The 25,380-nt window shown below is 36.4% G+C and overlaps 1 protein-coding gene across 3 annotated transcripts in view; it reads right to left on the bottom strand.

Annotated features, from left to right (window-relative positions):
- PAFAH1B1 (platelet activating factor acetylhydrolase 1b regulatory subunit 1) overlaps nucleotides 1-25,380 on the bottom strand; it is a 68,411-nt gene that overhangs the window by 30,051 nt on the left and 12,980 nt on the right. For all 3 annotated transcript variants that reach the window (XR_011468024.1, XM_070390228.1, XM_070390229.1), the window contains one exon: nucleotides 6,964-7,184. Coding sequence is in view for 2 of the 3 variants with exons in the window: in XM_070390228.1 (XP_070246329.1) it covers nucleotides 6,964-6,995 (32 nt within the window). In the remaining variant the exon portion in view is untranslated. The remainder of the gene's footprint in view (nucleotides 1-6,963; nucleotides 7,185-25,380) is intronic.

Genomic DNA, 25,380 nt, shown 5'->3' on the forward strand with positions numbered 1-25,380 from the left:
ACTCAGGTCATTCAGATTTTCAAACTTAAGAGAACATTCTCATAATTTTGAAAATCACCTGACTTCATTTTATGTTGCCTTTTCCATTACTGTTCATTTGTGTCTTTTCACTTTCATTTTAGTCTATTTTTAAAGCTAGTTTTTAATTTTACCTGTCAAATTACCAAGCTATATCTTCTATTTCATTAATTTCTGCTTTTATTTATGAATTCCTTCTCTCTGCTTCCTTTAGGCTTATTTTTCTTTTTCCTGAAAGTTCATTTCTTTTTTAAAGATTCATTAAAGACTATCTAATTTTCTGTAGTGGGCTATATATCCTAGGGGTTTTTGATGTGAGTACCGTATTATTGATTTCTTCACTTCCTAAGGTTCATTTTGTTCTCTTTATTCCAGCTATTTAGAAGTATATATTTTAAATGCTCAGATGGACAGATTGCATTTTTATAGCATTATGATCAGCAAATGAGGCCTATGTGATTTGTGCTTTTTTGGAATTTGAGATTTTTTTTGCCATCTAAAACATGGCAAAATTAATACTTATAATTGAGTGGGAAAAATGTATAATCTAAAAATTCTTCACTTTTTACTTATTCACTTTGAGAGCAAAAAAAAGTATTCTCTGGCATGCAATGACCCACAGAGGTCCATCTGTAAGTCCATCTTGAAAAGGTACATAATGACAAAATCTACCCAACAACTCTTCATGAAAGTTAAAGAGGAGAGTGAAAAAGTTGGCTTAAAGCTCAACATTCAGAAAAGTAAGATCATGGCATCTGGTCCCATCACTTCATGGCAAATAGATGGGGAACCAGTGGAAACAGTGGCTGACTTTATCTTTCTGGGCTCCAAAATCACTGTAGATGGTGACTGCAGCCATGAAATTAAAAGACACTTTACTCCTTGAAAGGAAAGTTATGACCAACCTAGACAGCATATTGAAAAACAGAGACATTACTTTGTCAACAAAGGTCTGTCTAGTCAAGGCTATGGTTTTTTCAGTGGTCATGTATGGATGTGAGAGTTGGACTATAAAGAAAGCTGAGCGCAGAAGAATTGATGCTTTTGAACTGTGGTGTTGGAGGAGACTCTTGAGAGTCCCCTGGACTGCAAGGAGATCCAACCAGTCCATCCTAAAGGAGATCAGTCCTGGGTGTTCATTGGAAGGACTGATGTTGAAGCTGAAACTCCAATACTTTGGCCATCTGATGCGAAGAGCTGACTCATCTGAAAAGACTCTGATGCTGGGAAAGATCGAGGGCAGATCGAGGGCAGATCGAGGGCAGGAGGAGAAGGGGACGACAGAGGATGAGATGGTTGGATGGCATCACCGACTCAATGGACATGGGTTTGGGTGGACTCTGGGAGTTGGTGATGGATAGGGAGGCCTGGCGTACTGCAGTTCACAGGGTCGCAAAGAGTTGGCCACGACTGAGCAACTGAACTGAACTCAACCCAACAATACAGTAATCAAAATAAGAATATAAGAATGGTCCAAACTCATCAAATTGTACATATTAAATGTGTATAGTTATTTATATATCAACTATACTTCAATATAAGTGTTAAAAAAATACAATAGGAAAGTTGTTGCACGAAAGAATTAGGGAGTGAACATCAGATCAAACAGTACAAATATCATCAACCAGGACAACATAAAAATAACAGACTCCCTTCATCTTCCATTGGGGAGAATCAATGCATAAAATTTGATAAAGAAATAGAGGTATAAGAAGTACAAAAGTTGCTATTAGATGAACCAGCAACAGATAGCAAACATTTCCAAACTCATAGGAAGGGTGACAGAAAATATTAAAAACAGGTTGTAAAGTATAATTCTATCTTATAAATCTTAAGGAGAAAAAAGATGTTCATGGAATTTTTGTAACATATGAAAATATCTTAAAAAAAATTATATAGGGGTAATGGTGGCCACTTCTCGAAAGTGGGACTGAGAAAGTGGGGGGTTAGGTTTACATTTTGACATACATTTCTTTTGGTAATGGAATTTTGTTTAATGAATAGTGAACTTAAAATCAGAAAACTACCTCTGTTACTAGCTGTAAAATTGGATCATTTTAATTTCTCCCACCCTTGATTTATCTAAAAGATGGTTGTCATATCCACATAAAGGGTTTCATGTTATTACTCATGTTTATATGCCCCAGAGTAGTAAGAACACAGAAGGCAGGCAATACACATTTGCTAGGTTGAATCACAAATTATGTTTCAAGTTTGTAAAAAAATTAATTTCATTTCTATTCCAAAAAAATCTAAAATAGTTTTATAGTTTAAACTGCTAGCCAACCTTTAGAAATGCTAAAATGTTACAAAGGCCAACCGAGGTGCCAAAATTTATCTTACTTGTAAGAGGCACATAAACATTTATTTCTTGCTATCATAGTAAATATGTGTTCAGATCGTTTTCAAAAACAGGAAAAAAAGCAAAACCCTTCATTTTATTTCCTTCCTAAAAACTGGAGGACACTAAATCCATATCCTAAATGTATATTTAGATCTGTGGGACAAATCTACTTTGCTTGATGAACACTTTTAAGTCAATTCTTATCTCAAATTCTATAAAAACTTAGCCACCTGAAATTAGGTTCTTCCCTTCTCAACTGATTTTTAGACAAATTAAAACCTCTATTCTTGGCCATAATTTAAATATTCATCCTGATTATGAGGGTGATGAACAAGACTTGGAGTCAGCTCTCACAAGTTATTTAGAGGAAAAGAATCTTCCACCTAAAGAAAAAAAATCTATCTAAAGAAAAGAGAAACAAGAATGATTAAAAACCAGATATGCCCTCTATAAGATAAAAGTACATATGCAAGGTCACTCATTACAATATTCTTCACAATTACAAAATAGTGGAAACTATCTGTATGTTCAAACACAGAAGAATGGTTGAAAAACTGGTGTATAAACAGTGGAGTACTATCCAGCTATCGGAGGGGTGGGGAAAGAAGAGGATTTCTGTGAATTGACATGAGTGAGTTCCAGGAGACACTGTTAAGTGAAAAAAAGTAAAATGCAAAAGAGAACATAGAGTACACTGCCTTTTAACTGTGAAAGAAGGGAGAAATAAGGAAACATACATAATAAAGACGGGGAGTAGGTGCAACGTAAAACACAGAAACTGGAAAAACCATTAGCAGAACGGATGTGCCCATCTGTATTTCAAATGAGTGATGTAACTACACGAAGAGGGAGAGAAAACAAAATGCATCTACGTAACTTACACACTCAGTATATCAGTATACACTCTCAGTCTTCAGTAGAACGGATGGGGAAAGAACTGCATTCAAACTCTGGACCCTTTCCAAGAGATTTTTCACTGGTATGAACATAATAATAATTCTGAAACTATTTTAGAAGTATTCCAGTCCTCCCAGAGGACAGTAGCAACGTCTGGAAATATTTTTGGTTGTGGCATATAGTGGGCAAAAGCTAGGGATGTTGCTAAATAACCAAGCATGTACAGGACAGCCCCCACAGCAAAGAATTACTCAGCCCCAAATGTCAAGTGTGCAAAGACTGAGAAACCTTAGCACAAATATGAGCTAGGGAGTCTGTATATGTGTTAATACATATATGTATTTCCTAGTTCTGTCTACTTAAAGGGCTCTGAAGCAAAGACATCCCTAGTAATGAGTACACTTAATGCCCATATCTTGGTCTCAAATACCACTCAGCTGGTAAAGAATCTGCCTGCAATGCAGGAGACCTGGGTTCGATCCCTGGATTGGGAAGATCCCCTGGAGAAGGAAAAGGCTACCCACTCCAATATTCTGGCCTGCAGAATTCCATGGACTGTATAGTACATGGGGATGCAAAGAGTTGGACACAACTGAATTACTTTCACTTTCACTAAGAAGAACCAGGGCTTCTTGGAGAAATGGCTGATTCTAGGGTTAAGGCAAATCCTTGTTAAGGTAAACAAATTGTTGAGGTAAACAAATTGTTAAAGTAAACAATAAGCTTGGGACATCCTATTATCCTAGAAAGTAAGGAATTGCTTACAAAAAATGATAGGGGTACATAAAAGAGCAAACTGAAGAGGCTCCTATGGGAAATCTATGATAATTCAAGCACCCAAACAGTACAATAGTAATGAATGATAAACAACTGGAAATTTAAGAACGTGTGAATTAATACCAATAATGAAAAGACACATACATAAAAGAAAGAGAAAGAAGGTGCACTGATCACAGTAAAATGCTGAGTGCTGACTAATAAGTACAGAATGAGTAGCGGTGTTAGAAAATCATCACTTTACAATCACTGTAGTAAAGAATCATTCAGGCAAGAATCATCAATGGATGTTAAATCTAGGGGAGAAATATCAATAGGAAAAAGAATGTCTGCATCATCTTAAAGTGTCTCCCCACTTATCTGCTGAAGAGGAAATAACAGTAACTATATAATGGAGACAATAGGCACTGAGACTGAGGGGTCAAAATTAAAATCGTCATTGAAGGATGCGCCTAGCTATGATATTCTGACAAGAATTCAATATTATTTATGTAGTATTCTGTCCAAGAATGCATTGACTGGCTCTAATTATGAGGAAAAAAACATAAAATGAGAAACACTCTATTTTGAAAAAAAAAACAGACTTCCCTGTTGGTCCAATGGTTAAGACTCCATGCTCCCGACACAGGGGGCATGGGTCGATCCGTAGTCAGGGAACTAAGATGCCACATGGCCACAGGATGCAACCAAAAAAAAATAAATAAATAAAAGACTCACAAATAATAAATGCTGGCAAGGTTATGGAGAAAAGGGAACCCTCAAACACTGTTGACGGGAATGTAAATTGGTACAGCCAATGTGGAAAATAGTATGGAGGTTTCTCAAAAAACTAAAAATAGAACTATCACATGACCCAGCAATTCCACTCCAAAAACACTACCTCAAAAAGATATATGCACTCCAATGTTCACAGTAGCATTACTGACAACTGCCAAGGTATGGAAGCAACCTGTCCACCAACAGATGAATGGGTAAAGATGATGTGGTGTATATACAGTGGAATAATACTCAGTCCAAAAAAGGGAAACCTTGCCATTTGCAGCAACATGGCCAGACTTGGAGGGCACTACGCAGTCAAGACAAATACTGTATGATATCACTTATATATGGAATCTGAAAAAATATAACTAGTGAATGAAACAAACAAAAATAAAGGAAGCAGACTCACACAGAGAATAAGCCAGTGGCTGGTCATCAGTGGGGAGAGGCAAAAGGGGTTATCATGGAAGTATATGAAATAGTATGCGTGAAACATCTCAAAACTGTAAAGCACTACAGAATTTAAAGAATCTCTCATTCAACAAGAAAAAATTTTAAAGACTACTCAAAAATATTAATGCCATAAAAGACAAAGAAAGGTTGAAGAAATGTTCCAGATTAAATGAGATTAAAGAGACATGACAACTAAATAAACCCAATCCTGGACTTCACGGTGTATCAGAGAGGGGGGAAAATGCTACGAAGGATATTATTGGCCCAAGCAACAAAACTGAAGTACGTTAAATAAAAAGTAACAGTGTTAAATTTTACTGAAGTTGCTGTTTTATAGAAGAATAGTTATTCTTAGGAACTGCACAATGAAGTATCTGGGGGCAAAGGTCCTTCATGCATGCAAATAACTCTCAAATGGTTTTTAAAAAACTACACATGGCTAGGGTGCAAATGATAGAGCAAATGGTAAAAAAAAAACACAACAGGTGAATTTGGATGAAACATATAGTAAGTACGTAGACAGCATATTGAAAAGCAGAGACATTACTTTGCCAACAAAGGTCTGTCTAGTCAAGGCTATGGTTTTTCCTGTGGTCATGTATGGATGTGAGAGTTGGACTGTGAAGAAAGCTGAGCGCCGAAGAATTGATGCTTTTGAACTGTGGTGTTGGAGAAGACTCTTGAGAGTCCCTTGGACTGCAAGGAGATCCAACCAGTCCATTCTGAAGGAGATCAGCCCTGGATGTTCTTTGGAAGGAATGATGCTAAAGCTGAAACTCCAGTACTTTGGGCCACCTCATGAGAAAAGTTGACTCATTGGAAAAGACTCTGATGCTAGGAGGGATTGGGGGCAGGAGAAGAAGGGGACGACAGAGGATGAGATGGCCGGATGGCATCACTGACTCGATGGACGTGAGTCTGAGTGAACTCCAGGAGTTGGTGATGGACAGGGAGGCCTGGCATGCTGCGATTCACAGGGTCGCAAAGAGCTGGACACAACTGAGTGACTGAACTGAACTGAAGTATTCTTTGTACTAATGCTACAATTTTTCTATAAATCTGAAATTATTTCCAAATGAAGTTTTTTAAAACCCACAGGAAAATCCTAAGAAAACCCAGAATATGAAGTTAAAATGTTCCCCCAATACTCATCTATAAAAACAGAATACTATAAAATATGGGATGCTTTAAGACAATATAAAATAGTAGTAGTCACATAACTTCATGCTGTTTTCACTAATGCTCTTGCATTAACTGTATTAGCCACTTCATAAAGTTCATATACAATAGCCATTGGATGATAAAAGATGAAAAACATAGTAAAACAAAAAGGAAAGGCATTAGCAGTGACAATAACATAAAAGATTTCATTTTTCTAATACATGGATTCCAGACAAAAAAAAAAAATGAAGTGCTTTGAAGCACCTACCTTCCTATTGAACATAAGATAGTTAAGACAAGCTTAGAATAAAACTTATCCCAAATAACTTACTTGTTTTTTCTACTTCAAAAGTACACATGATAATGTCAAAAGGGTAAATAACGCTATGGCAAAATAAGACCCAGTTCTAATATTCAGACCAAATAGCCCAAACCAATATTTGAACTCTCATAACAGTATTAATTTAGAATACATCTCTCAAAGCTGTATTTTAATCTACTACTTTGTCTTTTATGAGAGGATTAAAAAAAAAACACAAAACAGAGAAACTTACAGTTCATCTCGTTGTCTCTGGGACAGCACCATTTTGGCTGTAATATCAAGCTTATTCGATATAGTGGTTATGTCCCTCCTCTGGAAAATCAAAAAGCTTTGCAACCCCTGGATTTATAATTAATAAGCCACTAAGTGGCTTTCACGCAGGGGAAAATGATTCTTTCACAAGTGAATCCAACGTGTAACCAGGAGATATTCAACAAGTAAGGTTCATTCCACCTAAGGAGAGAAAAAGAAAGATTATTTCTTTCACTTAGAATTTAAATTATTTTTAAATTATTACTTGTAGTATACACTTTCTTTTTTCTTTTTTTGCAGTATACACTTTCAAAGGTGAGGTTTACTATGATGGTAATATGAATACCTGAAAATCAATGCCAAAACAGTCATTTTATGTATTTTAAATAATCTTTAACAGTTACCTGAGCCAAAACAACACTACTCAATTTTATTGAATTTCAAATATTAACATATAACTTCTAGAGAAGAAAAGTTTTTCCTTAATGACAAAAACAAATTTTCTAATTTACAAAAAGTATTACCTGAAAAAAGTAACAAATATAAGTATTTCACAAACTGTCCACAAGTCAAAGGTTCTAATCATAAATAAATTCAAGATTGAATGGTAGCAACTAGTAATCTTACAACAGCTGATATCATTTATAATGTAAATAAACTATTTAGCTAATCTAATGCCCTCTTAACCAATACATTTAATCAAGAAATAATTTAGCACTGTTCAATGCTTAAGAAGTATGTATTTAAACTGAATGCAGTACATACTTCTTTGTACTCAAACAACCCAATTCTCTAATCTTCTTAATATTTCAGAGCCCTTTGTACCTGCAACACATGATCGGTTCAATGAGAATAAATGTAGGTAAAAGAAAAATCAAGAATTATTTCTTAAAGAATTATTCTTCAAATTTCCTCTATTTTGTAAAAGTTTAAGTACCGTTTGTCTTATCACACTTTATAAATATAGCTAGACAAAACAATTTTCCTTCAATTAAAAATACGTAAGTCTGGAAAAAAATTAAACATGGAAAGATCTCAGTATCACACCAACTATTTACTATCAGTCTTACTATAATAAAACATTAGAACAAGCATATGAAAACAAAAGTATGTGATATCCTGAAAAAAAAATAGCTAGACAGAATTTCCACTGTAATTGGGAAATACAGTTGACACTTGAACAAGACTGATTTGAACTGCATGGGTCAACACAGGTTTGAACACTTAAAATTTTAGCCTCACTTTTCTAAGTCTTAATTGTCACACCAAGCCAAACCACGTAGGAACTCATATACTCTAACAAGAAGGTTCAACAGGATTATCTTATGTTGGTGACTATGTGAACTGTCTACAGATTTCTATTATTAGGACAATAGTAACCCACTGACAGAGCATTAATCATATAAATCAGAGTAAAAAAGAAGCAGCAAAAATGAAAAACTCCACAATATTATGTACACTACAAGGTTCAGTTTAACTGTGGAGAGACTACCTCTAGACAAAAAAAGCAAATTAATGTACAAGAATTACAACAGAATACTAGCATGACCTAATCAGGATAAAACTAAGATATAAAGAAATCATTGACTATAACAGTGTACTGCGCCAATTTATCCATTCAACATACACTAAACACAATGAACCAGGCATCATGTTTAATGAGGGAAAAGAAAAGACTTCTTGGTCTTTACACAGAAGAAGTTACAGTCTTCTGGAAGAGTCAGTCGAGCAGTTAAAACTGTGTGAAATGTGTGACAAGTATTTCCAAATAGCAAATGATGATGATTCAACATAAAGCTGAAGAGATAATAAGGACAGGCTAGGCCAGAAAACAAGCTCTGGTCTTTACAATTTATCCTAGGAATAATGGGGAGCCCCCCCTTTTTTTAAAGAAAAATCACCTTCATTTTTATAGTGAAAAAAGGATCATAAAGACGGGAAAGGAAGAAACCAGGTAAGATGTTTGCAGCAATGAAGACGGAGAGCTACACTAGAATAGCGGCTGTAAAGAGAACTAGGAGGGTGAGAGTAAAAGGTCAGTCAAGGAGCCAACTCAAAAAACTTCTAGATTAGAAACAAGCTCAACTAAGTAGAACCATACATGAAGGGATGAAAGTGTGACTCATTCCATCTTTAGATATGTCAGCTCTAAAAAGAACCAACCTAAGGGCGAAAAAAGATTTGTTACCTGCTTAGAGATGGTATAATTAGACTAGAGCCAGGCAGAGCGACACCAATACTTAAAGAGTCTACAACAGAGGCTGAGAGGAAGCAATTAAAGAAATAGAAGTAAAAAGGAGAGGGAATATGTCACAAGTCAATATGGGAATATTTCAAGGAGAGACAATCAACAGTACCCAAAGTTACCCAACTGTCAAGCAAAATAAGGTATGAAATGGGTCTGTTTCATTCATTATAGAGTTCACTGATAACCCTGATGAGAATGATTTCAATAAAATGGTATAAGACCATGGTTCAGCATTCAGTTTAGTTCAGTTCAGTCCCTCAGTTGTGTCCGACTCTTTGCGACCCCACGATGGGCTAATGAGTGCACAAAGATGAAGTAAAGATGGTTACCATAAATATCTTAGAAACAGATGGAAATATTGAAAAGCAGTTTTTATGGATTGTTGTTTTTCTCAACCTAGCAAGATGCTTAAATGTTAATGGTGGAAGGAAAAAAAGACACAGGAGAAATAAAGGAATGAATAATTTTAGTATCACCATTTTCACCACCTAATTAACCAAAGGCAAACAAAGAAACAACCAGACATGATGTATCCCCTGACAGAATAACACCACACACCTATAAGGTATTGTCACAAAATCAAATCTGAATCTGTTCAAGTCTCCAGCTCCAACTATCAATTACCAAGAAGCATAAAGGGCAGAAGAATATGTGAAAAACACCACGGGGATATAACCAGTAAAATCCAGATTGTGAAAAACCCTATAAAATAAATGACCCAGTTTCTTCAAATAAATTCCAAGGAAACTGAGAGAGAGACAGAGAGAGAACTGGAAAGGGAAACCTATAGATAAGGAGATAATTGATATAACCACTGGAATACACTGACCTTACTTAGATCTAAATTTTTTTTTAAGTATAAATATTTTTTGTAAAACCAATTAAACATTTGGGGATATGTGAACACTGACTGAATGTCATTGAAGAATAACTTTGAGTGTTTCAAGGGATAACAGTATTGTGATTATTTTTAAGTCATTTAAAAATATACAATGAAAATTTTATCAGTAGAATGATGTCTGGGATTTGCTTCTAAAATTTTTGGAAAAGTGGATATATGTGAAAAAATATTAGCTTTGAGTTGATAACTGTTGAAGCTGGGTAATGGGTACATGAATGGTTAATTTTCTCTACTTTCATTTATGGGTCTGAAGTTTTCCATATGTAAAAAAAAAATCAGAATAGAGAAATACTCAATGGGAGGAGGAGGAAGAAAACGGAATGAGAGATCTAGATACAAAGATAACTTACCTCTTCTACTGTATTATGAAGGAGAAAGACGTGAAATCTTTTTATTTCAGGAAAATAGGAAATGAGGTCACTTGCTGGGTAGGGGGAGTAAGGAAGAAGGCATTAAGAGGCTTGAAATAGCTGCTATGAAGAAAGAGGGCAAAAAAACATAACAGGAAGTACAGGATGGACATTTTTAAGATTGGAGACCATGAACTTTTGGTGATGACAATCTTACAAACATGTGACTTTCCTTTGGCAGTTGTCTGGCTACAGCAACAGAAAAGTCACACATTTAGAGATCTAGGATTGGGTTGAAGGTTTACAGGGTATGTGTGATGAATGCATAATGAGGAGATTGGAAACAACGGATCAAAGAGCCCAAGCACCATTGTGCAGAAAGTGAAAACTGAAAAGGCAAACAGAGAGTAGATGGAGCAAGAAAGCTGAGTTTTCTACTTTCCAGGAGACCACTTGAAAGTTGGTATGCCAGAGAGTAGGATGATTAAATTTGAAACCTCTCGATTTGCTAATAATATGTTGTTATTTACTACTATAGGTTAATAATGTTTTCATTACAACAATTTATGATCAATCTATATTTATAACCAACAGTACAAATAAACTAGGCAGCATTTTCATACCACCTGGGGAGGAGTCCTAAATCTTTTGGGGAGTCACTAAATTCGTTTGACAATGTGATGAAGAGGCAAGACCTCTTCCCTCAAAAAAGCACATAAGATAAAATATTATTAATACACACATGCATTTTAAGGGGGTTCACAAATCCTTCCAAAGTCAACATGAGTGAAAAGACTTATCATTTTTGAAATATATTTTGGCAGTACTCCAACAATCCCCTCTAAGCTACTTGTATATATCACAAACATATTTCAAAGAAGAGTTTGGTTTATCCATTAGCATGCATGTCAATATCCAGACATTCTTAGAGATCAGATCTGTGTTGCCTGAGCACTAGACACAGAGGTGTCTTCAGTATGTTTTTTGGAACGCAGAATTCTTAAGCACTCTACATTCTAACACAATATACAGTTTTCTGCTACACCAAAGCAACTCTCCTAGACAACATCGTTTATTATGGCTTAGGTAAGTACCTCACCACAGAAAGAGAAAGGGGAAAAGTAAAAATAGAAAACAGGAAACTTTAATAGAGTATTAAAAAAAAATAATCTTAGTGAGTGAATTACTAATTTAAGTTCCTCTCATTTTGTTTCAGTGTGTTAATAACATAGGGTTCACACTTATCAAAACTTTTATAAAATATCAATAATCTATTTTGTACACTGTTTCTTGCTAACTAGGAGTTTATGAAACAGGGGAAAACAATATAGAATATATAAAGGATGTACATGAGGGAAAACATAAACTGGCAATTATATGTTAACAGTAGGGGTGTACTGACATAAAGAATGCTAATTGTCAGGTTTACTTATTATTAATATTAGATGTAGAAGAGTTTAAGAAACTCACCTAAGACTCTTACACTAACGGATTACCAATGGTTCCTGGTCTCATGAAACTGTCACTCAACAATGCAGATTATTTACCTTCTTTGAACAGCAGGTTACAGTTCCTAACCCTAATACAAATGATACAGTCCAGATACAGCAACGAGGAAAGGCAGAAGCTACTGTCAAGGATTACTGAGTACCTTTTCATATTAGCTTTCTAGAGTTAAACAAAAATCTTCTGTTTGCCAATAAACTATGTGCTTCATGAGAAATGAAAACTGCATCAACCAAAACAAGGTCCTGGCTCCTTGGATAAAAATTTTGTTTCACTTGTTCTGTCTTCTCCTCCCCTCACCATCCCCAAATTGTGTGCAGCATCAAAATCATCCTGATCTCTGTATAATAAACCCAACAGAACATACACATATATGTTCTGACTTGCACAGTCCTCACTGAACAGAAGTAAAAAGGAGGACCATCACTCATCCATTTAAATAGTGGTGGACATATTGGGTGTGCCAGCAAATTCTTCATCACTTCACCAAGTAATGCTCGGTATCATGGCACCAAACATGAGGTTACTGGTTTCTCTAAGTTCTCAATATTTGACTTTGACTATTATTCTACGTAAAAAGTTTTAAACTATTATCACTAATGCTATACTGCAATGCAGTCAAATAAAAAAAAAAAGTATACTTACCTAAGAAATTAATGCATTGCCTATTCTGAAAAACACCGCAGTCAAATTTAAATTTTTAAATTTACAGTTTAATTCTGTAAGACTGCATCAGACAACAAAGTACCCTCAAGAGCAACTTCATTTCCTTACATCAATATTTGTGATTTCCTCACTTCTCCACTTACAGAGATAAGCTTCTACAGTTTTGAGGTTGTTTTCAAATAAAACAAAGATGTCAAAAGTAATTAAAACATTAATGGTCCCTGCAGTATCCTGTGCTGCATGATTAATTAATATGAAGAAGTTAGATTTTCCCGACCCCCACAATTTGAAAACACTAGATCACTGAAAGTTCTTCATCAAACACCTAGGCTTTAGTGTCCGCCTGTTCTTATTCTCCTTAAGCTTGGAGGCCCACAATTCACCTGGACCAGCTGCTGGCAAGCAATAACAAAAGCTAAAGCAAAAAAGGACCAGGTTGGGTCATCAATGAGGGATGGACTAAGTGAAGGCACAGTTCACTTTCTGTAAAAGTAAAATTCTTCCAATAGCTACACCATTTTCTCACTTCCTATTAGTTACAGCTGACTACTATATCTCATTTTGCAAGATTTAAGTCACTCATCCAAAATTTATATTCAAAATATTTTGTATTTTTTCAATTAGCTTTGGGCCAATGATTAAGATACCACCTTTTCCACTGAGAATTACTCGTACCAATATCAAGTCTAGTAACTCTTAGTATTAAAGGCAAGTGTTGTAAATAGATGCTCCACTGCTTTAGATTATAAATCTGAAGAAAGTAGAAATAGTACTTTTGTTTTCTCTCTCTCTTTTAAAAACTCTCATGTATGGATGTGAGAGTTGGACTGTGAAGAAGGCTGAGCACCAAAGAATTGATGCTTCTGAACTGTGGTGTTGGAGAAGACTCTTGAGAGTCCCTTGGACTGCAAGGAGATCCAACCAGTCCATTCTGAAGGAGATCAGCCCTGGGATTTCTTTGGAAGGAATGATGCTAAAGCTGAAACTCCAGTACTTTGGCCACCTCATGGGAAGAGCTGACTCATTGGAAAAGACTCTGATGCTGGGAGGAATTGGGGGCAGGAGGAGAAGGGGACGACAGAGGATGAGATGGCTGGATGGCATCACGGACTCGATGGACGTGAGTCTGAGTGAACTCCGGGAGTTGGTGATGGACAGGGAGGCCTGGTGTGCTGCGATTCATGGGGTCGCAAAGAGTCGGACACGACTGAGCGACTGATCTGATCTGATCTAATCTAGCTGTAGCCTATGGGATCCAGTTCCCTGACCAAGGATCAAACCTGGGCCCCCTGCATTGGGAGCGCAGACCCTTAGCCAGTGGACCACCAGGGAAATCAACATTTAAATCATTGGACTCTGAGTAGAGCAGATTACCCTCCATAATGTGGCTGGGCCTCATCCAGTCTGTTGAAGGCCTGAAAAGAAAGATGTACAAGGCCAGCAGACTGCCTCTGGACTTGGGAGCTGCAACATCAACCCTTCCCTAGGTCACCAGCCAGTTACATTTTGGACCTGCCAACCTTCACAACCACACAAGCCGATTCCTTAAACTCTCTCCCTCCGTTCTCTCCCTCTCCGAGAGATCGACTGTACTCACTTTTTCTTTTTGATATATACATAAATCCTACTGGGTGTCTGGCTGGAGAACCCTAATAATATGCCCCCAAGCCCTCGGTTCTGTTATAATAATATAGCAGACATTAACATTATAGCCTTAGCCTATCACTAAACTCTACTGGAATGAATACTCTTCACCCCTCATACTGCTTAAAGTCTACTCCCTGGATACTCACCAGGTAAATCAATGCCCTTAAGGATTATCAAATGTAAAAAACTAAGTCCTACTTAAAACAGACAAGAGAAACGTCCTGAACAAAAGGCTTGTTGTTCAGTCACTCAGCATGTCTGAATCTTTGCAACCTCATGGACTGTAGCGTACCAGGCTTTCCTGTCTCACTATCTCCCAGAATTTGCTCAAACTTAGGTCCATTGAGTCGATGATGCCATCCATCCAACCATCTCATCCTGTTGCCCCCTTCTCCTCCTGCCCTCAATCTTTCGCAGCATCAGGGTCTTTTCCAATGAGTTGGCTCTTCGCATCAGGTGGCCAAAGTACTGGAGCTTCAGCTTCAGCATCAAACAAAAGGCTACTGAGGCGCAAAACGGATAACTGAGAACTCTCCTCTCCTCTGTTTCATTGTCACTCTCTCCACTGCAAGTGGAGTCTCTGATATTCACTGCCACTGCAACTTATAAGCACCATCTCACTACTGCTGACTTTTCAGCTCTTCTCTTTCCTATCCTTGTTTCTTTTTTCTTGACCTGTCTACTTCATCATTCTTGGCTTTCCCTTTATGGACATTAATCAGGATGCCTTCTCATTCTTACAACACACCCACCAAATACATGCAAGATATAATCTTTGTCCCCACAGTGATCATCTGTTGACCAATGCTCAAAGACTGCTTCTTTGTTGACTAAAATCTTTCTCTTCTTTGACTTAAGGCATGAAGCTATTTTGAACACCTGAGGGTTCCAAGTGGAATTCTGACCCGGTTAGATTTGACTGTATGTATATCCCTTCCTACTGCTTTTTATCTCAAAGTAGTTTTCTGTGTGACACAACTGTTTGTGTCTATAAACAGTGAAACAAACATGAAAAAAGACAACTATCTGCTGTTTTAATATGCTTTTAGAAATTGCAGGTCACTTTTTTCCTTTTAAATTCACTCTAATGTCAAAATATACTTAAATGAAAATGAGGAAAAGATCTATTTAAAAGGTTGTTTTACAGATATATAGCCTGACAGAACCACTGACAAAACAGTCCTGGAATATAAACTATTCCTCCTAAAAAGATTAAGTCTCCTATAAATTGTGTTCTACTTCACTGAATCCATTATTTCTAGGTTCACTGGGATTTTATGATGCCAAATATGTCTCTCATAAAAACAAACAATACTGAATTATACTACCGCTCTCTAACAAAAATTTCAACTTGCATTCTATTATTATACTGAATGACATCAAAATAAAAAACGAATTCACCAAACTGATGCTGATGAGTTTACATAAATTTAGGCAATGACTCTTTAGGCTGAGAAACACCTCTGGGACACAAAACAATGAATGCCACATTTGTATTTTTTTCAAATTAGATTTACTAAAAGTAGTTGAAGGAGAAGTGGGGTTAACTATGGATTTTTACCATGAGTCTACATTTGAACCACCTGAGAAAATTCCTGAAAATAATCATGCTAGGCCTTATCCTAGCAATTCTGAGGTGCCATCGAGATCTTAAAATTTTCTCCAGATGATTCTGATACACATCCTCAGTAGAGAACCATATATGCAACATTACAGACTGTAACCAGTCCTAAAGGGTCAAAGGCAAAATTAAGAAGGGGAAATCAAGGAATCTTCAGTGTCAGAACTCAGAGGAGTTCCAGGGGAGAAAATCAAATCAGGAGGCCAAGGTACTCAGGTCTCAAAGGTAACTGCAACAACTGTCACCCAAATTCAAATAAATATTTACAAACCCCTTCAGATATATCTTGAGGAGACATCTTATACTAACAGGAAAAAAGGGTCAATACACTTTGAAGTAACTAAGCATTTTTCATTATAGTTAAGCTGTTATTAATCCTTCAAGAAGAAAATACTGCTGGCTTTTTCATTACACAACTCTATCTAGTCCTAGTCTTCCTGGAATGTTCTAATAAAGATACATTCTTTTGTAATTATATTACTTTGTTGCTTTTGTCTCATCCTATCTCTTCTCCTCTGTATCTAGACCAGGGGTAGGCAAACTTTTTATAAATGGATAGACAGTATTGATAAATATTTTAAGTTTTGCTGACCTTATGGTTTCTGCAGCAAGAAAGCAACAATAAACAATATGTGGAATATCTGTGTCTCCGTATCAATAAAACTTTATAGACACTGAAATTTCACTTTCATGTAACTTAAATTATTAATTTATAAAATTAAAATCAGAAATTATTTTAGAAGCGGAATTGTATAAAAATGTTTACAAAACAAATTTTTACAAAAGATTACTTTGCGTCTTTCCAACCTGCAGGGAGGATCCAGCTTGTCAGACATAGTTTGCAAGCCCCCTTATCTAGACAAATGAAGTTACCTGGTACAAGCTACTTTAAATGTTAGTAACAGTAGAATCTCTTTCATAGGGTTGTCAGGTAGATTAAATGATTTGACATATGTAAAGAAAGTGCTTAGAACAGTGCCTGGTACACAGTAAGTGCTATATGATTTTACACACACATACACAGGAAGAGATAAAGAAACTAAAATAAATATTTCCATATCTCCTCTACTTTAATACCCTTTCATTTGCTATCACACTGAAATGTTTTACCTAAAATTTGACTGTTATAAAAATAAGAAAAATCACTGTTGAGGCAGAAAAAGTATCCAATTATGAGTTTATCAGCTTTTCCTAGAAACTAATTTTCTAAGTTTTTTTTTCCCTCAAAAGTCCAAATACATCCACCTGAATTTATTCACAGCAGTAATCTCATTAATATGAATCTCAAGCAAAAAAACAAAAACAAAAACCCTCACCTACCTACTGAAGTAAATATTTACAAAGATCTACATTAAGACCTCAAAGGAGGACACAGGATTCTAATTTTCAATACACTAATGCAATTGCTTCCCTGGTGGGTTTCCCTGGTAGGCCAGACAGTAAAGAATCTGCCTGTAATGCAGGAGACCTGGATTCGATCTCTGGGTTGGGAAAATCCCCTGGAGGAGGGCATGGCAACCCACTTCAGTATTCTTGCCTGGAGAATCCCTGTGGACAGAGGACCCTGGTGGGCTACAGTCCATGGGGTCACAAAGAGTCAGACATGACTGATGACCTAAGCACAGCACACAATGCAATTGCAGTTAGGAAGAACTTGTCTATAAATGCATGATTACATTATAACCAAGACATGGCTTTCAAATTCAGGTTTAGCATACTTTTTCCTTTACTTAAGCAGCCAATTTAATTAACCAAGGAAAGTCAGCGACTCTCACCCTGGCTTAAGCCTGCCTAAGTGTGAATCAAAGAATGTAAGGAAAAGTCAGGCAGAATTCAGGTGAGGCCATTTATCTCCAGAAAGGTATAAAGAGGCAGCATTCCTCATGCCCAGGTCTTCATTATAGAAATATTTCATTTTGGGTATCTGCCCCTTCACCCATATGTCTTGCAATTTTCCATTTCCCTTTAAGATTCACCCCAAAGGCAACCTATCACCACCTCTGTGACTCCTTTGGCTAGACTGTTCTCATTGGAGCAGCCTACTGACTAGTCTTTAACCTCCCTGTGCCATATACATATAATCCTAACAGCTACCATTTACAGAATGACTTTATAGGCTAGGCTCTTTTCCTGAAATATTTAATTCTTACAACTCTCAGCAAAAAAAAAAAAAAAACAAACTTATACACTTTATTTAACAGACGAGGAAACAAGTTCACTAAGGTTAGCGCATGTATTCAAGGTCAAAATGTTAAACAGTGGCCCGGCCAGAATTCAAATCCAGTTTGCTTTTTTTACTTCCACACAAAAGGTTTCAAACAGTACGAATGAGGACAGAGCGGAGGCCTAGAGGGCAGGATTCTGTTTTTTAATCTCTTCACGTATTGGATTTCTGCACACAAGTTTTTTTGGAGAAGTTTCCACTGTTAAGATAAATTTGAAAAATCACTGATTTTACCCTGGGCTGCCTCCCACATTCTTTATAACTATATACAAGCAGTCTCTAGTACCAGACTGATCTCCTCAGGAGCAAACACTGAACTGAATCTGCCTCTCTAGTGTTTGAACCGAGTCAAGCCTTGAAAGCAAAATTTTCCAAATCAAGTAAGTACATTTCCACAGTTATAAGCAATTATACAATAACTTATAAGTCCAAAGCAATTTAGCCAATAAAATTCTTTCATATATGATTTTAAAAAAAGAAACCAAGTGAGCTTTAAAATGTTTTCCAAAAATAGCACATTTCTTCAGTATTCTTCAACATTCAAAAGCTTTATTTTAATAAAATATCAATTATATAGCCACTGTCAAGTAGTATTAGCAAAAGGTATTAACTATGTTTTTTTAATTGCCATACATATTAGAATTAAACCATATAAAACTGTCGATAACGGCAATTCCACAAATTCAATCTAACGCTTATCAATGGTATTTAAACACCACTAGCAAAGCTCTCAGCAACTAGCTGAATGACTTAGTTTCGACAAAAAAAAAAAATTAACCAGAGTAACTCCCTCCTCTGAGATTTCATAGTTCTTTGTACATACACATATTTAACATTTCTCACAGCACACAGTAATTATCTGCCTTGATGTTGTCTCAACAACACTCCTCCAAAGCTGCAAATCTGACATATTTCTCATTTTGTCTCCACCAAATATTATGGTAATCCACACACAGTAGGGATCGAGTAAGCATTTCTGTGTCTGCTACAGGAATCACAGTAAAATTGAGATTAAAAATTTACCATGTCCTCAGAAATAAAAGATGTACTCTACCACTTTATTCCCATCATTCTTTTTCAAATTCTGAAATATGGGCAATAAAATACATTTAAATCCAGCTGCTTAGACTGGATTTGATGTAATTTTTTTCTTTTAAAAGATTTAACACTAATGTCATAAAAGTAAACCAATTTAAAAATCCTGTAGAAAATCAATGGCCTGTCTCAACTTTATAATAAAACTTTAAAAATTAAAGACCATTTAATCTTCTAATGTGCACATTAATTACTCTTCTGGTTTTTGTTTAAAAATGCAAAGGACAAGTGACAATTAGATAAACCAAAGTCACACACACAAATCCATCACCTTAAAACTCAGAGGAAAAAGTTTACTAATACTTCTAAGCATACAAACAATAACAGAAAACATTGTTCTGTTGCTTTTTTTAAAAAAAGTACAAGTTACAGTGAATACTGATGCAGACAGCCCAAAGAAATTATAAGAATACAGGAATCACTGCAATTCTTAAGAACAGAGCAATGTTCTAAAATTGATGTTCCATGATGACTGTTTTGGAGATAACGTACAGGAGATAAAAGAGAAAGGGCAGGCTATAAGTAGAAGCTAAGAAAGGCCTGGACTAGGATGGAAGCAGTTAACAATGACTTGGGGGAAAAAAGAGCTTTATAGTCAATAGGGAATTATGCAAAAGTGCGATTTTTCTTTTTGACCTGGTCTACTACTTGCTCCTGGTTTTAAAGATGGATTTCTCAAGGATATGGTCTTGGTCCTAAAGGTGGATCCCCTTTAGAGGGTCTTTACCACCAAAGACAACTGCCCACAATCCAACGGGAAAACTTTCATTATATCTCAACTGAACTGATTTCTAGTGTACTACTATCCACATTCAATGCTCTCCTCCACTGCAACACTGAGAAGTAACTATATTTAGTGTCAATTATTCAGGTTTTTTTTTTACTGAGGATCTACCAGGTACCAAGCATACAAATCAAACAACATATCTATGTCCCATGTAACCCATGTCTCATCTATGAAAAGCTGCATGTGACTTAGATAGTCCCTGTCTTAAGAAACTTACAATATAGTTGAAGATGTGAGCTACATATACATAGCCTTTCAATCATTCATTAACTATTCTGCTGAACTCTGTTATATGAAGTTTTACTATAAATAAAGGTGAATAAAATGTAATCCATCCCTAGGAGAATGTACAATCTAGTTAGAGTAAGATGGGAGACTGGGGACAGGGAAGGAGATGATAGAGTACAACGTGAGCCAAGGACTGACCAAGTCAGCTTTGTGAACTGAAAGGCTAAAGATGGAAATGACTGGCAGTTTTCTGAGGCAGGTTTTAGAAGAAAGGAAAATAATATGTTGACTATAATATGAAAAAAATAACCAAGTGTAAAATTATTTTAAGCAATTGAAATATACAGTACTGTTAAAAAGCTGAGGCCATATCTATTACCTGACATAAATAAAAACACCTCCTCCTCGTATTTACCAGGAGTCCACTGTTATAGGAACGGTCTGCTGAAGCAAATGGTTTTCAGCAGCATAAAGTAGAGCTGTGTACTGACCCCCCTTTTTCTTTAACTCTATTTCTTAATGACTTTACCAGTTTGGGATATTATGGAAGAATGCTGCTCCTTACACCTTCAAACAAGGCAGGAATGTAGCAGATAGGAATCTACAAGCACTCCCACAAAGTTTATTTGGGTAAAACTAAGTTTTCACAAAACTACTTAAATCCTACATATAAATGGTTTGCACCTGATGTATGGAACACCCGCACTTGCCAAGAAGCTTAATCTCAATATGTATCAAAACTGGATTGAGGAAAACTATATCCATGGGTCAAACAATCTACCCACTCATTCAGACTTGACTCTCATATGACGTGGTATTCCCATATTGAGTGTTGTTAAATACTAGACATGTATCTACCTTAGAGATGTTGATGATGGAAATGATGATTACACATAATCTTCTTTATGAGGACCCCTATGAGAAATTACAGTCTGAGAGTACCAAATGTTAGTGACCTTTCTGAACTAATTGGTTCACTTTTATCCTAAGGACATTGTGAAAAATAACCTAACTGGTATTTTTTTCCTCCTGCCACCACATAGAAAGTTCAGTCAAATCTGTGCTCTCTGCCTGCAGGAAGACCACTGTGATAGACCTTTTTGGCCTAGATTCTGATTCTGTTTTATCCTTACCCTTTGTTTCTTTTTTCTCTTTGTTTTTAATTTGTGGTATTTTGTGGTTTCATCTTTATAAACTGCTTTAAATAGATTACAAATCAAATACAGAGACTAACTAGGCAGGTAAAAGTGTGAATCAGCTAGAAATAAAGCAACAGTGGTAGAACTGTTTGTTTGTTTTTAAGTAAATCTAATTAAAAACAAAAATCTGAGCAGACAAAACATATTTCTAATCTGAATCCTGGATTATCCATTTGCAGCCTCTGAGTAAGGCACTTTTTCTTGACGACTGCAGTTCTCTAGTTATACCTTTCTCCCATTGTTTATAAAGACATCAATAGGAAAGTATTTCTTCACTATAAACAGTACAAGGGCAATAATAAACAATAATGGAGTGGTAGGAACTTGTTTCAATGGAAAGTTTATGCCCATCTAAAGGAGAGCAGCTGTGACTCAGCTTAGGCCAACTGCTGCCACAGGAAAATGTGGGCCCCGCTGTTGTCAAAGCTTCTAATTTTTCAGGATAATCCAAAAAACCGAATTCTAAGATAATGACTCAAAAAAATAAACATTAACTATCCAAAGACAAGAGAAATGCATTTACACTTAGTTCATCATAAAGGCCACCAGTGTGCAACCCCTGGCCCAATACTGAATTAAATATAGGTTTTCTGAACAGACTGAGGAAAATGCAACAAAATTTAGGAATTTATGGTCTAAAATCAATGTCAACAATATTATTCATTCTATTTATTCAATTCAAAGCATAAAATTTACTAAAGAACAAATACTTAATCAACCTTAAGATAAAACTTTGTGGAACAAAAACAAAATTTATCATCTGCAGACACCTTTTTCATGTTCACTGCAACACCGTATGTAACAGTGAAAATCTGAAAACAATTTAAAGGCCTATTTCTGTACTATAGGTATAACAAACTAGAGATGATTATATATTAAGAAATTATTTAGCACAATAAACTAGATCTACATATATCAATACATCTTTTTTTTTTTAGGTGAAAAAACCAAGTTGCAGAATATACAGTGTAACATTCATGTAAACTCTAAAGATGATTATACATTGTTTATGGATACACTTGGTGGCTTCCCTGGTGGCTCAGATGGTAAAGCGTCTGCCTGCAATGTGGGGGACCCAGGTTTGATTCCTGGGTAAGAAGATCCCCTGGAGAAGGAAATGGCAATCCACTCCAGCACTCCTGCCTAGAAAATCCCAGGGACGGAGGAGCCTGATAGGCTACAGTCGGGTCGCAAAGAGTCGACACGACTGAGCGACTTCACTTTCACATGGATACATTTATGTACAGAAAAAGTATAAAAACAGAATAAAAGAATATATACAAACTTTAGGAAGAACTTTATCATTAGAAAGAGGGAGGGTGAGTAGGACTGGAAAGTGGGTGTCAACTCTTAACTGTAATAAAGCCGTATTTCTTAAAAATAAACTTTAAAGCAAAATGTTAACCTCTGTTAATTCAGGTAGTAGTTATGCGGAAATTTTGTTATATCATCACAGGTATTTCTCCTGCATATTTGACATATTCCATAATAAAAATAAACTGTAAATATGTAAAATAAAACTCAAAAGAAATGACGTCTAGATCCCATGATGGGCCCTCTTAAAACAAGCTGAATATATAAATGGTATGAAAGCCCTGAAGGAATCAATCCTACACTTTTGAGGTCCTACTGTGTACAATTTTGAAGTCAAATAGTAGAGGTTCAAATATCAACTACAAACTGACCTTAGGCAAATTTTCAAAATTCCTAAGCCTGTTTGTCCACATAAATCAAACAACTGTGGTGAAGCTTAAGGAGTTAATCAGTGTTAAGGGCTTCTCTCCATAGAGTTCTAGAATAGTGAAGACATACAAAGAGGAAATTATAATTTCACTTTGAAGATGACATGGCGTAGTACCTTTTACATTCTTACATACATCATCAATGTAACAAGAGATACTGCTTTTCTAGTGTCAAGGACAGAACACAAATCAGTTTTGCCACCACAAGAAGGCAGAAAGTAGACAGCCCTATTGCTATTATGTCAACTGGTCTTAATCATCTTCACATCACCAAATATCAAGCACCACTTACTGAGAACTATGTGCAAGGTACTGTTCTAGGCTCTTTAGTTAAGTATTCACTTGGTATGTCAGGTAAAAATTTATATAAGCTACAACAAAACTAGGAAAGGAGTATGTCAAGGCTGTATATTGTCACCCTGCTTATTTAACTCATACACAGACTACACCATGTGAGATGCCAGGCTGGACGACTCACAAGCTGGAATCAAGACTGCAGAGAAATATCAACAACCTCAGATATGCAGATGATACCACTTTAATGGCAGAAAGCGAAGAGGAACTAAAGAGCTTCTCGGTGAAAGTGAAAGAGGAGAGTGAAAAAGTTGCCTTTAAAACTCAGCATTCAAAAAACTTGGATCACGGCATCCAGTCCCATCACCTCAAGGTAAATGGGGGAAACGTGGAAACAGTGACAGAGTTTTATTTTCTTGGGCTCCAGAACCACTGTGGACGGTGACTTGCAGCCATGAAATTAAAAGACACTTGCTCCTTGGAAGAAAAGCTATGACCAACCTAGACAGCATATTAAAAAGCAGAGACGTCACTTTGCCAACAAAGGTCTGTATAGTCAAAGCTATGGCTTTTCCAGTAGTCATGTACTGCTGTTGAACCATAAAGAAGGCTGAGTGTCAAAGAATTCATGCTTTCAAACTATGATGTCGGAGAAGACTCTTGAGAGTCCCTTTGACACCGAGATCAAACCAGTCAATCCTCAAGGAAATCAACCTTGAATATTCATTGGAAGGACTGATGCTGAAGCTGAAGCTTCAATACTTTGGCATTGGATACAAAAAGCCAACTCTTTGGAAAAGATCCTGATGCTGGGGAAAACTGAAGGTAAAAACAGAAAGGGGTGACAAAGGATGAGATGGTTGGAGAGCATCACTGACTCAATGGACATGAGTGAGCAAACTGTGGGAGTTAGTGAGGGACAGGGAAGCCTGACATGCTGCAGATCATGGGGTCACAAAGAGATACAACTTAGTGACTGCACAACAATAACAAGAAAAAATACTTGTAGATACCTTAGAATTATGAATTCAAAGAAAATTTCTTTCAGGTGAAAAAAAAAAATTAGAGAAGGTTACCTGAAAAGAAGAACCTGGTATGCAGATTTGAAGGATATATATGTCAGAAGATACACAGAAAAAAAGAGAATGGTGGAGTGGTAAAGAGTGAAAATGCCATATCCTTAAGATATTGTTATCCTTAAGATAACAAAGTATCTTAAGGCTGAATCACCAGATACAAGGCAGGCAATAAGAAACAAGTGAAGCTGCTGAAATGTGAGATAGAACACAAAAGAAAAGTCCCTGAGTGTCCATTTAGGATTAAAAAAATACATTTTTAGCAAGGTACCCTTTGCATTTTCATATACAAAGCTGACTAAATAAATACAGTAAAAAGCTGGCAATGGGTTTTTCGCAAGAAAGCAATTTGAGAACTATGGTTCAGGAAAATTAATCTGGCGCTTTATGTACTATTTCACATAATTCCTCCTTTTTTTCTCTGCTATGGATGGCTAATGACACTCAGCTTCTCAATTTCACCCAAACACCCAAGCCACAAATCTCAGCTGTCTTCTGATACCTGCCACTCCTCATCGCACACTGTGTGTGTTCTCAGATGCTCAGTTGTGTCCAACTCTAAACCCCATGGACTGCAGCCCTCCAGGCTCCTCCGTCCACAGAATTCTCCGAGCAAGAAACCAGAGTGGGCTGCCATTTCCTCCTCCAGGTGACCTGCCCCACCCAGGGACTAAGCCCGCATCTCTCTCTTTTTTTTTAAAGTTCTACCAGTTTATTGCTACATGCTCAGTCATATAAGCCCATGGACTGCAGCCCGCCGGGCTCCTCTGTCCATGGACTTTTCCAGGCAAGAATACTGGAGTGGGCTGCCAT

Source organism: Bos mutus, chromosome 19, assembly GCF_027580195.1.
Source record: "Bos mutus isolate GX-2022 chromosome 19, NWIPB_WYAK_1.1, whole genome shotgun sequence".
Taxonomy (NCBI): Eukaryota; Metazoa; Chordata; class Mammalia; order Artiodactyla; family Bovidae; genus Bos; species Bos mutus.